The sequence below is a fragment of the Cyanistes caeruleus genome, unplaced genomic scaffold (assembly GCF_971803275.1).
Source record: "Cyanistes caeruleus unplaced genomic scaffold, bCyaCae1.hap1.1 HAP1_SCAFFOLD_116, whole genome shotgun sequence".
NCBI lineage: Eukaryota > Metazoa > Chordata > Aves > Passeriformes > Paridae > Cyanistes > Cyanistes caeruleus.
In genome coordinates this window covers 678,896-694,190 of record NW_028255916.1, presented here as the reverse complement: position 1 = coordinate 694,190, position 15,295 = coordinate 678,896, and the positions used below count along the sequence as shown (strand labels likewise).

Genomic DNA, 15,295 nt, shown 5'->3' with positions numbered 1-15,295 from the left:
AGTTGAAATCTCTCCACCATCTCACTCAATGCAGTTTCTTACTTATTTATGGCATATTCTTACTTGCAGCTATAGGAACATAAGCTTATGAATTCTCGACTCAACGTCTGTGAACCTTTAGCATTGCATGAACCCAAGCTCCTTCCAAGGCTGGAAATGAAACCCTTCAGTATCTGTGGAAGTTTCTGTCATTTCCCACAGCCCACCAAAGGATTTGTGACCCTTTGTGACAGAGGAGAACCTGCCAGGCAATTTCGTGTTTGCTGTAGGGAAGGTTGGGTTGCTCTGCATCAATTCCCAAAGCACCGCGGAGCATTGGCTTTGTGATGTCAGGGCATGGATGCCACCTTGTCGTGGTGACATCCCAAGGTTGCCTTGGTGCACGGAAGGCCTCAGGGTCAGAGCAGCTCTTGGGCTTGCTCAGTGCAGGAGCATCCTCCTGCTTGAGGCGTTTGTCAGTGGGCAGCTGCACACTGACAGGAGCCGTGTTTGTTTTTGTTGTGGAGCAGAGTGTGCAAACTGGCACAGCAGTGCTACAATGATGGAGCAGCTCGCTGCTGCCGTTTGCACCATTTATGGCATCGGCTACTCCGGCTATTACCTCACCAACCTGGCACGTAAGTAGAGGTTTTCCCTGGCTGGAACCTGAGCTGGCTTTTGTAGGTCTCCCTGCTCTTCCTTAGTGACCAGGTTGCTATTGAAACACAAAGACCATGAGGATGCCCCTGGTTTGGTAAAGCTCCTGTCAACACCTTCAGCAAAACACGGGGTGTCTGTAGCCAGGGGGCTGCGGGCAGCATTTGCAGGGCTTCTGTTCCCTCCACAGGAGAGCCTGTGGCAGCAGAGTCTGGCATTTCCTCACTTTGCTGGCTCAGTCTCTTGGGGTGACTTTACTTTTAAGATAGCTCTGAGAGCTGGGGAAGTTGAAACTGCTGGAGGCTGATGGGAGTTTTTTCTCCTGACTAATTCCTGGCCATGGGTGAGAATTGGCAGCGGTTTTAACTATTGAGAAGTGAGATCAACCTGTGAACACCACCTTAAGATGTGAGGCCGGGAATTTCTTGCTCTCTTTGGTTTCTGGCTTCTGACGAGGTCACAGGGCTCTGTCTCGGCCTCCTCCCCCCCTCCAGGCCGGACAAGGCTGCAGAGGGCGGGGTGGGGGGAGAAACGGAGCCGGCCAGCCTGACTTGGTTTGCAGTTTCTGCCACTGAACTGAAACCTGACACCATCAACATCTGCAGCTTTAGCAAGATTTTAACTCTTTTACTGCCTGCATGAGACTTGCAGATTAATCCTTTTTTTCCAGAGAGAGAGAGAGAGAGGGAGTGATCAATCATCAACCCATCAAAGAGAGTGAAGAAAAAAATTAAATTTAGAGGGGGAAGAGAAATAAGGAGATGCTTTAATAAGCTGAAATATTTTTCTGTTAAAGCTATGGGCATGGACAGTAGTGTTCTGAAAAAAACTCCTTTAATTCATGACAGAGTATATTGGGAGGAATGGAGTGTTTCCAAGTGTGGATTTTGAGCAAATGATGAAGTAGTTGTGACACTGTGAGATGCTGGAACAGAGGGGGAGAAGTAAAAGTTGAAGATTTGTGGCTTTTAAGAAGCAAAAAGAAAACTTCTGTTTCCAGGAGGGCTCACAAAAACAGATAAAGAGAACTTTTGCCTTTGAATAACTCATTCATAAAAATGACATCCCTAGACTCATGACCCATAACACACCTCAGAGTGATGGGAAATGGGAGGAGACAACTGATGGCAGATTTCTGGGCAGCTGGCATCAGAGAAATAGAAAGCTATGAAGAAAAATCGTTTTTGTGTGAAAAACTCCATAGATAGCAGAAGAAGACTTCTGTTTCTCTACAAAGACTGATGAAAAGACTCCAGCAGGAATTGGGACTGTTGTAAACACCAAAGATCCAAAGTTTTTTGTCTCCATGTTGTCATGTAAACAAGGGAATGGTTGGGTAGTGGGGGAGAAAAGGGTTGTTCTGGAAGTTTTATTCTGGTTTCTTATTCTTGTACTTTTTGTAAATAAACTGTCTTTATTCCATTTAAGTTTTAAGCCTGTTTTGCTCTTGTTCTAATCCATATCTCACAGCAAAAAATAAGTAAGTTTCCTAGTGATTTTTTAGTTGCTGCTTTAAACAACACCAGTCAAGCAGGACACCTTTGAAAATGCAGACTGGGAGATCTTCTCAGATGCTGTTCTAAATAGGCCACGGTTCTCTTCAGTTTTCTCAAAGAATTTGGTTCCTTTTCCTTGCCCACTGCAGGTCATCTGAGCCGTGTGTTCAGAGGTGCCGATCCTGAGGTGAGTCAGAAAGGAACATTTGATGTTTCTGGAGTTTCAGAATTGTGCAGGGAACTGTGAGCTTGGCCTGTGGCAGTAGAGTGCAGAGGGCCAGCTGGGTGGGCTGAAAGAAGATCCATTTCCATGTTTACAACAGCAATAGCAAAGGCATTGTTGGCTATTTCCTAATTTTCCATTGCAGAGCTTTAAAAGAACTCAAAGCTCAGATTTGCAGAGAGAACGTTGCTTGCTGATAGTAGCCAGGGTGAACTCTCTAATTCAGAGCTATTTGCAGCCTGGCTGAATTAACCCATTTTAATTTAGTTGGAGAGACTTAGAATCCCATTGCTATCAAAGCTGATGATTTGTGCTTGGTAGAGCTGGTTGTAGAAATCAAGCTGAATAGAAATAAGGTTCTAAATGATAGGGAGCTGTCTGTCCCTAACTCCACCATCTGTCCACAGAGCCCAGAAGCAAGAGCAGACTCTGCTGTGGCTCCCTCTGCTCCTGGAGAAGAGGCCAAAGAGGAGCAAAATGAGCAAAAGGAGCACGAGCCTCCAGCTGTGGTCACAGCCCAGCCTGACCATGCCCAGACAGTAAGTGCCAGTGCTGGGTGCTGCTGTCTTTAGTGCAAGGCAGAGCTGCAAGTTTCTGAGCAGCCAGCACTTGCTGTTGCTGGCTGAGGATGCTGAGTGCTGGAGTCCTGCCAGCACCCAGCCATTCCCCCATCCCATGGCAGCTGGAAATTGGGCTTTGAGCCGTCGTGCTGAGGCCCCAAAGCGCTGCTGCCTGCGGGTGAGCAGCTGGCTGCTTGGCTCAGGGAAGCTCTGTCTCTTGGCTTCTGCCAAGCCATGGCCAAGGCCTCACACGGCATTTCTGGGGCTCACAGGGCTTGCTTTGTTTGCTTTCCCTTTTTGGAAACCTCTGGATGACCTGGAGAACTGTTCTGCAGTTTTCTGGAGTAATTCTTCACTTCTGCAGAATCTTTTAGGCCACCTGTCTTTTGGCTTTTGATAAGCTGCAAGGAGATGATTGTGTTGTCCATGAAGCTGTGGCCGGCCATTCTTGTCCTGTGTGGCCAAAGAAACAAACTGTGTAGTTCTGAACCCTTCTTCTGAGGCAAAATCCACAAGTGGCAAGTTTCTCTTGATACGTTTTGTGGTGAAGTCTGCAGCTTTGGAAACTGCATTGGAGCCTAGTGTGGGGGCAAAGCTGCAAGTCCTTGAGTGCTGTCTTGTGTTGCTAAGAACCCCTTTAGAGATGGTTGTTTTTTCTCCTCAGAGCTGTTTTCCTCCTCCTGCCTCTTCTGTCCTGACACTCCCTGTTTAACCTATAAATTTCTGCCTGTCCTAGTGAGGTGAGACAATTCCATGGTTTAGGTGGTTTTTGCTGACTTTGGTCATACATGCATTACATGACCCATGGCTTCCTTCATTGGCATCCCTAGGGGTGTGTCAATTAATTTGTTGGTGGGGCCTTTTGAGGATCTCTGTCAGTGCCACTCAGAATTCTCAGCTGACAAAAGAGGGAGGAGAAACACCTTGGTCCTCTTCCATATCCTGAGGTGGCCATAGAGGCTCTCTGACCTGCAGCAGAGGATCCAATTGCACACATCCTTGTCCCCTGAATGAGCAGGATTTCTAACAAGAGTGTGGATGTCAGAGGGGCAGGACTGGCAGGGCAGGCCTGAAAAGAACATGAACTCCAGCAGTGTCTCTCCCAAGGGCTGAGCTCACCCAGGAAGCCCCTGCAGAGCCAGGATGGAGCTGTGGGACAGGGCTGGCTGTCAGTCACTAGGGAGAGACAAGCAAGACACAGCAGAAGGGGAGGGAGGCCCTTGAGAAATGCCCCACATTTCCTGTCAGCTGCCCAAGAGTCTGTTGGAGATTCAGTGCCAGATGGGCCCTGATTGCACTGCCAGGGTCACTTTGGAATCTGTGCTTCCCCACAGGCAGAGAACAAGGCAGGAGAGCAGCAGCACTGAGCTTTGGGAACGTGGGAGCCCATCAGCCTTTGAGTCTTGGCCCACAAATGTTGGATGAGAAGCTGAAGCCCATCTTCTCTTGCTTTCTCTGCAGGTCCTTCTAGAGAAAGAGCAGGAGCAGATTGTTTTATCAGGACGGCCGTGCCAGCCTGAGGGAGAGCTGTTCCCAGCCCAAGAGCAGGAAGAGCAGCTGGGGCAGCAGGTGGAAGAGCCACTGGAGAATGGCCAGGTAAGGCTGACTCAGCAGGGGACAGAGTGAAGGGCAGGAAGAGGGGCATAAAACGCAGCTCTTGGGACTGAGCAGGCCACGAGTGCCAGAGGCCCTGAAAGCAAAGAGCCTCTGCAGAGATCAGCAGCGGGACAGGAGGTTACAGTGGAAGCAGAGGTGGGTAGGGAAGCAGAAAGAAGTGACTGAATGAGTGTGATTTTGAGGCTGAAACTGAGGAAGAAGCTGAGCCTGAAGGCAGCTCCCAGGCACTTGCTCTCCATTTGTGTGTACAGAACATCGAGGCAGAGCCCCAGGCAGAGCTGCCCGAAGCTCCGAGGGCCATCATGGCAGTGAAGAGGAGGCACGAGGAAGACAGAAGCATCAAAGAGGAGATGAATCTCCCCTGGCAGAGAGGAAATCAACAGAACCAGGTGAGTGAAAGTGTGGCCGACACTCCACTCATGGAAATTCCTCTCTGTCATTCTTCACAGGCCTCCGAGGAGGAGCTTCTGGCAGAGCTGCAGGAAGCTGAGGCTAGGATCAGGGCAAGGGAGGAGAGGCTGGAGGAAGAAAGAAGAATAATCGAAGAGAAATTCCATCTCCTCGCTAAGCAGCAAGAGGCTCTAGAAAATCGAGTGAGTGAAAGAGCGATAGGCACAGCAGTCACTGCAGTCTGGTGCTTTCTGCCCTTCTTGCCTTTCCTCTGCAGAGCAGCAGGGGGCTGGGCTGATGCCTCTCAGTGCCATCCTGCTGTAGTGTCTATCCCAGCTGCTTGGAAGGACATTTCCTGCTGTGCTCAATCTCAGCTGCTGCCCTGGACAGTGGCACCAGTCATTTGCCCCTTTTGCCAGCACTCATCTCAAGGGATTCCTGCTGGCCTGCTCCTGCTCTCCTTGTTTCTTCAGGGCTTTTTGCAAGTGAACACAGTCCCCCAGACAGATTTGGAATACAAGCTGCAAGCTGTCTGTATCCCTTGGTGAATCTGCTGCTGTCCTGCTCTTTCCCTTTGCTCACAGTCAATGAGCCTTGGCACACAGGGACAAGCTGTGGTCTCTGACTGCTTTGTTCTCTTTGACTTGAGGTGGACGTGTTGATATCTCACCTGGCAGCCTGCGAAGGCTTCCAGCAAATGCCGGCTGATGAAGAGCCCCAAGGTCGGCGGCAGGCACAGGTACTGTCCCAAGCACAAGTGCTGCAGGCTGAGCACCTTCTGAAGATGGTGCAGGAAAAGAGGACTGAGGGGGAGGAGCTCCAACATTAGAACAAGGAGCTGCAAATGTGTCTGCAGCCCTTGGAGGGGGAAAGGGATCCTTGGGAGGAAGTGCAATGGTCGTTGTTGCAGTCATCCTTCAGAAAATCCAGGAAAATGGAATATGAAACTGGCCATCGACTTGATTAAAACCAACCTTGGGTTTTGACCATTTGGTTCCAGAAGTGGGCATCCAAAAAATCCAGTTGATGAGCTTTGCATGTGGCTAACAGCAACTTCCTAAGGGCTTGCATTTGAAAAGGGAACTCGGGGTAATCTCTGCCAGCCAGCTTCCTGACACAAACTCCTTTCTTCTCGCAGATCTACACAGGCTCTTCCATTCAATCTGCTGCAGGAGCAGCAGCAGCAGCAGCATCTAAAGGAGCCTTTGTTGCCCAAGCTGAGCAGTGGAGCCGGGGCAGTTTGTCCATTTCCAGCAGTGACACATCTGCTGCTCAGCTCCAGGAGAGCCTGGGAGACTTCGTGGAGCAACTGAGTACGTCTGGTGTATTTCTTGTCTGAGGGACAGTGTATTGTGTGCACGTGCCAGCAGAGCTGTAGCAAATGATCCTCCTCACTTTGGTGTCCCAGAGACATTTAGGACTCCCCACAGGAACTGCTGTGCTCTGAGGCAGCGAGAGAGCGCTCTGGCTGTTCCTGCTGCCTCTGAGGGCAGCTTGGACTGGCTCGGCTTTGCCTGGCATTCCCTTGCCACTAAAGGCAGCAGCAGGAATTGTTCTTGGATCAGCAGAAGGCTGTGGCCCAGCAAATGATCTATGCAAGTCCTGTGTGCTAGTGGCCAAACTGAACAGAATATTTGATTCCTAGATTCTCCTTAGACTCCAGACTTCCCACCAGTCGTCAGAACCAAAAGACTTCAGAGATATTAATTGGTTTTGTGGTTTTGTCTTTTTGTTGTGGTTCCGTTTTTAGTTTTCAGTTTCTATACTTTTTGGTTTCAGATTTGGTGTTTTTTGGTAGAGTTTGTTTTTTCTCCATCCTGAAAGAGCTGTTCTGCCCCATGTGTCTTACTGCTGTCATTTTTAGGACTGTTTTTATTGCCTCTACTACATCTACAAGGTTTTTGTGAGGATGCTGTATTTTTGTCAGTGAGGACTCCTTTGAAAGAACATCAGGTGACAGCAGAAACAGAGAGCAAGAGATGTTTTCATTGGGCCCACAATGAAGAAACAGATATTTGTATAACAATCTGTAATTAATATCCCAGTTTTATTTTTCTAAAGATGTGTCCAAGAGACAGATCCACATGGTGTGATCAGATAAAACAGCACTGCAGGCATTTCTCAGGAGCGAGCCTGCAGCCCCTGTGCTGTGTATTCCTCAGATCCATGGCACTTTTTCATCCCTGATTCCCAGCCATTCCCATGACTCTTAGAATCCTACCTATTGGCCCAAGCCCTGCTCAGATCAGTCTCTGGGAAAACACATCAAGCCCTCTGTGATTCTGCAGCACAACCCATTTAATCAGCTTATTGCCCATAACAGCTGCCAGTGCTGTGCTCTCAGAAAAGACCTGGTGGGGCTGAGAAAAGATCCCAGCTGATTTGGTGTCTACCTTCACCTGCTGGGACACAAAAGGGCCTTGATCTGCACCTGGCTGTGTCTGATCTCCAAGGCAATGCTGGTGTGTCCTGAACGGGGGCCACAGCTTGTCAGGGGCTCAGGCTGGCTGTGTCTTCTTGCCATTGCTTGTCAGTGCTCACGCTTGGCCTTTGCCAGCCTTGTGCTGTGCCCTGCTGTGCTCTCTGCGCTTCATTTCCTTCCAAGGACTGGACAAAATCAGTCTCTCTGCTGCCCATTTGTACTGCACAACTGCCTGTCTTGTTGCTGCTGTGCTTGCTGCCCAGCTGACCACAGAGGGTTCAGAGCCCCAGACAGCGGGGCTGCCTTTGGCATCTCCTGCAAGTTCGGATCTCTGCCTGAAAGTCAGCATCTTGCATTTTGTTTCCCTCAGGGAGAATGGTGAACACGGAAAATCCCATCACAAAATACATTGAACTGGAAAGTCTTGGCAGCGGGTGAGTCCAACCACAGTCACTTCTACACAGCCACGGGCCAGGTGTTTCCCTGGGGGAATATCCATCAAGTGGGAAGTCAGACAGGTTGTCCACATGTTTAGACAGCGGGCTTAGTCTGCCCCATCTCTCAGTACTGGCCAGAATTTGTCAAGTGTGCTCAGAAGGCATTGTCAAAGACATCTCCATGCTGCCAAGGTCTTGCCTGCAGCAAGGAACAGAACCTGGGAAATCTGCTTGTCTCTCAAGTGTGGGACAGCTCAGGATTCATTTCCTTCGCATTTTTGGATGTCTCCAAATCATCTGCCCACACTAATGAAAGGAGAAGAATCTTGCTTGCCTGAAAGCACAACCTACCCCCAATGAGAGCTGTCAGATAACAGTTCTCAGGAACATTTCTCTCCAAGAGTTTGCTAAAGGAAGTACTCCATGCTCAGGATTAGAATTGCACAGTTTAGAAGCTGATAGCCGAGATGAAGGAATAAGCTGCCTTTTGGAGCTGAGGCAGTAAAGCCCAAGGCTTCAGGAACAGGCCCAGTGCCCAGGCACTTGAGGGGAAAATGCATCATCTGCCTTCTGGCAGACCCCTCCTGCAACCTGCAGCTTTTAGGCATTTACAGCAGAGCTTTCCTGTCTGGACTGGCTTTCAGTGCAAGATCTAAATGGCTTCTCCTTTCTTTGCTGCTGTTTTGTTTCTAGGGGTTTTGGAGAGGTTTCCAGAGCACTTGACATTGCAACAGGAGGAGAGGTAAATGTCAACAGCCCCTGCAGCCTCTGCTGCTCTCCAGGCCTTTCCCCACTGCTGACAGCTGTGGCTGGAGCTTTGAGTAGAGCTGTGCTGAAAAGGCACAAGAAGCACAGACTGGAGCCAGCCTGCAAATTGCACTTGGAACAGGCTTTGTGGACAAGGCAAATCGCCAGTGGCCACATGTCCTGTAACTGACCCCCAAGGGAGCAGAGAAATGGGCTGTTGGAATGTCACTCCCTAATTACTCTGGTGATGAGGTCTAATCACAAGGCACTTTGGCACAGCTTGGCTGTGCCATTCCAAAATCACTTGCTCCATGTGTGTTGTGGTCTCATGCTACCAATTTTCTCAAATTACTCCTTTTCAATGTCATTTGAGGTGGCCATCAAGAAAATAAATGTGCAAGGAGTGAGTAGGAAGATACTAACCATGAATGAAATCAGGATCATGGAGAGTAATAGGAGTCCCAGGATCGTGAATTACTTAGCCAGGTGAGTGGTCACGGTCCTATCCCTTGAATGTTTACATACTACAAGCATGAGAGCTTAAAAACCCACTTTGGTCAGTGGCAGGAAATAGAGCTGTTAATGATTATTTCTCTACTTATCTCCAATGGATGGGAAGAGACTGCATTTTGTCTGCATGGCATGTCACCCTGGCAAATGCAGACTGGACATTGTTCAAAAACCTGCATCAGCCCTATCTTAAGAATTCAATACCTTCTAAGTTCATTGCCTCCACAGTTCTTTGGGCTTGAGTTTTTCAAGTTTCTTAAATGCTGATGAACCATCCAAGAGAGGATTGCCCTTGCATTGTTGCCCCTCTTTTCCATTGCTGTGCATGCCAGGAAGACTAGGTGCTTATTTCCAGAAATGCCATGCGTGACAGGTTTTTTATCCGGGCTCTTCCTAAACTGCCTTTCTCCTTGAGACAGCACAGACTGCAAACACTGCACAGCCTAGAGGCAATGTCTATGCCTTTACTTCTGCCCTTGTCTCACAGGGACCCAGAAACAAGACTCAAGCAAAAAACCAACCTAGCCGTGCATGTTCACCTGCATGGCCTTGTTTCCTTTTTTCAGCTACCTTGTGCATGAGGAACTCTGGCTGGTGATGGAGTACATGGATGGAGGCACTCTGAGAGATCTCATTGATGAGATTCAAATGTCTGAAGGAGAGATTGCAGCTGTCAGTCGGGAGGTCAGGGATCCCATCTGTGCTTCCAAGGCCTTGAGCTGCATTGTCTGGGAAACAGGGGCTCAGAACGGGAGGGATTTCATGGGCCAGGCTTGGTTTCTGTGTTGCTGCTCGGCTATGGGCAAGCAAGAGCATCTCAAGTGAACTGTCTGCCAGTGCCCCTACACTCACTGGACTCACTTCCTGTACTCTTATCCCCTGCTCTTGTATTCTAGCTCTGTCTCTCGCATTGCCATTTGCAGTTCTCCACCTTGCCTAGCTAAATTTTTGCCTGTCTGCACTACATTCCTTGTCTCTAAAGCAAAGGTGTACTGGCAGGATTTGAAACAAACAGGAAAGAGAAAAAAGAGAGACATATTTGTTTTAGTTCTCAGCTGAAAAGGATAGTAGTGCAGCCCAAATGCTGTTTGCTTCTGAGCACATGCACTGCAGCTGCAGTCACCCTGGCTGCTTTGCAGGGGACAGTCTACAACAGCAGTTGCTGGTGCTCTTTCAAAAGCTGACATGCCTTTCCTGGGAAAGGTGCTGCTCTGCTCCTGTTGGAGCAGCAGGCTCTTGCTCTCAATGGCGCTGTGTTCTGCCATTCCTCCCCATTCCCCTGCAAAGGGAACCTTCCACAGCTGTTTCCTTGCTTGTGCGATGAACTCACAGCACTACTTTTTGCCCCCCTGGTTCTGTTTTCTCTCTCAGTGCCTGCAAGGACTGGATTTTCTTCACTCCAACCACGTGATCCATCGAGATGTCAAGAGCAACAACATCCTTCTTAGAACCGACGGCTCTGTCAAGCTGGGTCAGTGTATTCTTGCTCAGCTTCAGCCTTCCAGGAATGGGGGGTGTGGGGCTGCTTTCAGTGACTGCCAGCTCCCCAAAAATGCTGCTGCTGGCAGTGCAGGGGTCCCCCCTGCTGTGGGCTGAAGGCACAGTTGCAGGGTGCACACAGCTATGACAAGGAACCACAAGCAGCCAAGAGTGCTATTGCTCTGTGTGTGTCTGTGTGTGTTCCTTCCAGAGGGAGGGAGCTGCAATCTAAACCTTCAGGGGAACAAAAGGCACTGCTGGAGGAAGTGTAAAAAATGGGGGGATGTTTGAAGTAGCCAATTCATATTGCCTTGGCTAAAGCCCCAAGGAAACAGAGCAGGGATTGTTGTCCAGGAAATTCAACTGCACATTCTCAAACTTCCACTGGGGAATTCTTTGCCTTGGTTTCCTAATTGAGAGTATTAAAATTAAAAGAGTATTTTGCTTTCTCCTCAGCTGATTTTGGCCTTTCTGCTCAGCTCACCCCTGAGCAAAATCAGCGGTGCTCGGTGACCGGGACTCCTTGGTGGATGGCACCTGAAGTGGTGAAGCGTCAACCATATGGCCCAAAAGTGGACGTGTGGTCTTTTGGAATTGTGGCAATTGAAATGGCCGAACAAAAAACTCCTTATGACAGTTTCACTGCTCAATCGGTAAGGAGCAAATACTCTCTGATCCCGCTGTCTTTCTCACCTGTCCCGTGTTCTCTGCTCACTGCACAAAATCCCATGGCCATCTGCTGGAAGTACTTCCACCAAGGCCCCTTCTACAAATGGCCCTGCAGCACATCAGCATCTGCTGGAGCTTTGGTTGCAGCACTGGGGGAACTCAAGCCTTACCTCGCTCAAACCATCTCCATTCTCAGGCAGCATTTTGCTTTGCCTTAGAAGTCGTTCCAGCTCTTTTGGCTGTGTAGATGGCCCCAAGAATAGGAAACAAGCATCTCAGAGCTGCTGTTATCTTTCCAGAAATGAAGCAAAGAAACTCAAACCAAACCAAGTTTCAAAAACAGTGCTTTTGAGAGAAGAGGTGCAGCCCCATTCTTCTCACAGGGAAACTTGCCTGAAACCTGGAGATGAGGCTGTAAAGCCAGAGTCTCTTCTGCTTCTTGTGCAGTGCTGCTGAGACACTCAGTGACCACCTTCTTTCCTAACCCAAGCCACTTTCTCCACATCACCAAGCTGGAGCCTGGTGACGGGGAGAGCCTGCCAAAACCTCCTGTTTGTTTCCTGGCACTTTCTGGGATGGGCACAGCGTTAATGCATTGACTTGAGAATCCAACCAGCACAGGGTTACCACAGGGATGACACTTCTGATTTCACCATGAATATTTTCCTTTTGCCACATATGGGAACCTGAAATTTTCAGAGTGCTGAGAGACAGAGCTGCAGGTGGCTCCTGTGTGCCCAAACAGGCATTTTCAACCCAATACATTTGTGCAGGCATCTTAATGTGTCTGTGTTGAAAATGAGATTCCAAAGGTTTGTTTCCTTCCCTGAGGAACACCTGCTGCATTTCCTTTCTTTCCTTCCAATTACCATCATTTTCAAGAACAGGACAAAAAGCTGGATGAGTTTTGTTTTATGGCAGCTGTGCTTAAGGGACCAACAAGCACTGCAGAGATTCTTTTCATGTAAGAATCCTTGGAATAGTAGAGTTAGTTAGAATAGCAAAATCCCTCTTCCAAAAAGGCTGCCAAGCTGCTGGGAATCCTTTGAGAAGGAAACACGTATTTGCTGATGTAGTTGCCACTAACTAGATCAGGCAATGAAATCAGCTGCCAAGGCAAGATCTGCTGGATGTTGGCAAAGCTGTGGCTTTGGGGCTTGGGGTTTTTCATGATACAGGAAAGTTGTCATCCAAATGCTACAGGAAAGTCATGTCTGCCTCTCTGCCAGGGCAAAAACTGCCACTGCAGAGTGGAGCTGGAACAATGGGCTCTGGGAGAGCAGTTCCAGATGGGAAAGAAGCAGGTGGAGCCTTGTGTTTCCTTTTTCTCCAGGCTAAATTCCACATAGCCACAGAAGGGACCCCACAGCTGCGGCAGCCCGAGCAATTCTCGCCTTTGCTGCGTGACTTCCTGAGCTGCTGCCTGCAGAAAGGCGAGGCGCAGCGCTGGTCTGCCAAGGAGCTGCTGCAGGTAAAATGCCAAAAGGGCTGCAGGTGAAACAGTGTCCCAGGGATGGGCTCCTCCTCCACTGAAATCCAAGGCATCAGATGAGCCCCCATCCTCCTCCCTTCCAACCTTGGTGCTGTTCAGCTGACAGTGGGGAGCAATCCTAGACTGGGCTGGGCTGGCAGGGAGTGCTGGGTTTTAGCGCTGGCTAAAATCACCAGGGCACTTACTCATTTCTTGCTGGGAGCTATGGATTAGGAGAAGGGCAAAACAGGCTTCAAACTTCAAAGGAATAACAAATTTTATTAGCAGGCCCACAAGAATAAGAAAGGTCTCACCTGTGCAGTGAAAGGGTTCAATCTCACCCAGGTCATGGCAGTCACGGTGTTGGATTTCAGGCTGTGCTGGGCCCCTCTCTCTGCCCGGGAGCCGCTGGGAGGGGAGGCTCGGCCTGGAGCCTTCGCTGCACGCCGGGGAGAGGGTTTAGTGTGGGCAAGATGTCAGCAGCCGTGGCCTGGCCCAGCCTGGGGCCGGGGTCCCGCAGCCTCCATCCCCCGCCCAGGAGCCGCTGGGCTCTGGCCCGGCCTCCCCCAGGAGCACAGGCCGTGGGCGAGCAGGGCCGGCCTCACCAGAGCTCCGTTACCTTCGGGCTCCGGAAGCAAAGAGGGCCAGTGCCCGGGCTGGTGGTTTTCAAAATGTGCATCATCACAGAGGCGCATCTCATTTCTAAATGGTGCAAAATGTTGTCAGTTCTCAGAACTAGCCAGCCATTGGCCTGTCTCAGGCACAGGGGAAGCTCCCAGCAGCTTCTCTCAAAGAAATCACTTCCGTGCGGGGTTTCTTACTTCTTTCCCTAAATGTCAATTCATCTCAAACTAACACACAGGGACATGGAAAGGTCATCTAGTCTGTGTCCTGCAATGAGCAGGGACATCTTTCAAGAGATCAGGATACTCACACCTCAGATATTTCCAGGGATGGGCCTCCTACCAGCTCTTGGGGCAACCTGTGCCACTCTTGCCCCATGCTCCTGACCTACTCTGACTCAATCCCCTTTCCATTTAAAAAGTATTCCCCTGCCTTTGAAGCTCTTAGCTTGGAAAATCATGCTTTCTTGTTGTTTTCCTTTCTGCAGCATCAATTTATAACATCGGCCATGCCTGGGTCCAGCCTGGCACCTCTCATCCTTGCAGTGAAGAAGTGGAAGGAGGAGGCAGGAATGCAACAATCAATTTAGAACTGTCTTCTCCATGAAAAACTTAGTGTAGGACTGTAGAGTAGGATTGTAGAGTAGGATTATAGAGTAGGATTGTAGTGCAGGATGGTAGTGTAGGTTTGTAGTGTAGGATTGTAGAGTAGGATTTTAAATAAAATTTCTAAAATCTCAACTCCTTTGGAACATTTCTCTCCTTCTGACCCTGTGAGAAAGCTCAACATTTCCTCCTGAATTGTCAGTTTTTTCTTAGAGGTGGAAAGTGACATTGATGGCTTCTTTGGTACTGTTTCAAAGTGGGGAAGGCTCCTCTTCATTCATCCTCTCCAGACCACACTGCCTTTGGAATATGGCCAACTGGACAAGTTTTGCCCAGCTCTGGCATTTCTATTTGAGGCAGAAACAGCAATGGCATTTGCAGGAAAAACCAAAGGAGGAGCGGTGCAACACAAACATCCTGTGCAGATGCAGGTTGTGCAGATGTGACTCGAGAGTATTTGGGTTCCTGCCACTTGGATTTGTATCCCTAAGAGAAATCTCTTTGGCTGGAGGAGAGTCTGGCTGAAGAGAGAAAGCAGAAAGAGCATTGAGGGTGCTGTGCAAGGTCTCCTGTGGTGCAGAGCTGTCAGCGACTGTGAGGTGAGAGCGGGCCCAGCCTTGGCCAGGCTGGAGCCCCAGCAGAGCCCTGGCAGAGCCCGGAGAAGCCTGAGCCTCGGCACAGGCAGGCTGGAAGGAGGCCCTTGGAGCTGCAAGAGGCAGCAGCCTGGCCCTGGCTGCCTCTTGCTGGCCCCAGGCAAATCCTCCGCTCTCAGAGCCAAGCTGGCAGCTGGCTGCTCCTGAGGGGAAGCGGCGCCGTGCTGGGCACAGCACACACTGGTGCCATGGGCTGTCTGGAGTCTGCACAGGACGAGAGAAAGGCAAAGAGCAGCCCAGGGCTGCTTCCCTGCCTGACCATTGCTGCTCTTCTGCCGCCTGCCCTGGAACTCCTGGCAATGGTCAGCAGTGTGTGCAGCACTCTGGGCACAGGGGGAGGGAGCCGGGCTGCTCCGCAGGCTCCAGCACAGGGCAGTGTCCTTCAGGCACGGCATTTCTGCCAGGGGAACCGAGGCCAGCGTGAGGCACTGACAGCAAGTCAGGGCACATCTGCACGAGCCACTGCCTCACACAGCTCTGGGACCAAGCGCCTGCATTCCTGGAGCTCTGCACTGAGCCACAGCAAAGGTGTGAAATGCAGAGGGTTTTGCAGAAATATTCAGGGGCACCAGGCCAGCCTGCTTGGTGCTCTCTGGGGCACAGCAAGCACTGTGCAATGCAGCTCGGAGCTGCTGGCAGAGAGGGACTATGGGCATGTGCCTGAGGCTTGTTCTTGAGTAGTGATTTGGAAGGGAGCAGAAGGGTCTCAGTAGGCAATTTGTGTTTTCTTCATGAATTGCTGAATGAAAGACACAA

General features: G+C 50.0%; 1 protein-coding gene across 1 annotated transcript; it reads left to right on the top strand.

Moving 5' to 3' along the window:
• Positions 1-312: 312 nt before the first annotated feature.
• On the top strand, positions 313-14,021 carry LOC147646194 (uncharacterized). The gene is made up of 15 exons (XM_086873812.1): positions 313-617; positions 2,282-2,319; positions 2,763-2,894; positions 4,377-4,511; positions 4,784-5,125; positions 5,572-5,661; positions 6,061-6,235; positions 7,715-7,778; positions 8,475-8,523; positions 8,902-9,014; positions 9,605-9,722; positions 10,410-10,509; positions 10,974-11,170; positions 12,520-12,657; positions 13,769-14,021. Exons 1-15 carry the CDS (start codon positions 341-343, stop codon positions 13,868-13,870), a joined length of 2,070 nt encoding a protein of 689 aa, XP_086729938.1. The 5' UTR covers positions 313-340; the 3' UTR covers positions 13,871-14,021.
• Positions 14,022-15,295: the final 1,274 nt, after the last annotated feature.

What these genes read in the sequence shown, in the direction of transcription:
- LOC147646194 (XM_086873812.1), top strand. Translation starts at nt 341, where the DNA reads ATGCCACCTTGTCGTGGTGACATCCCAAGGTTGCCTTGGTGCACGGAA. An exon ending in TTACCTCACCAACCTGGCAC is followed by an intron (nt 618 to 2,281) that starts GTAAGTAGAGGT and finishes TGCCCACTGCAG; the next exon opens with GTCATCTGAGCCGTGTGTTC. An exon ending in AAGGTCGGCGGCAGGCACAG is followed by an intron (nt 5,662 to 6,060) that starts GTACTGTCCCAA and finishes TTCTTCTCGCAG; the next exon opens with ATCTACACAGGCTCTTCCAT.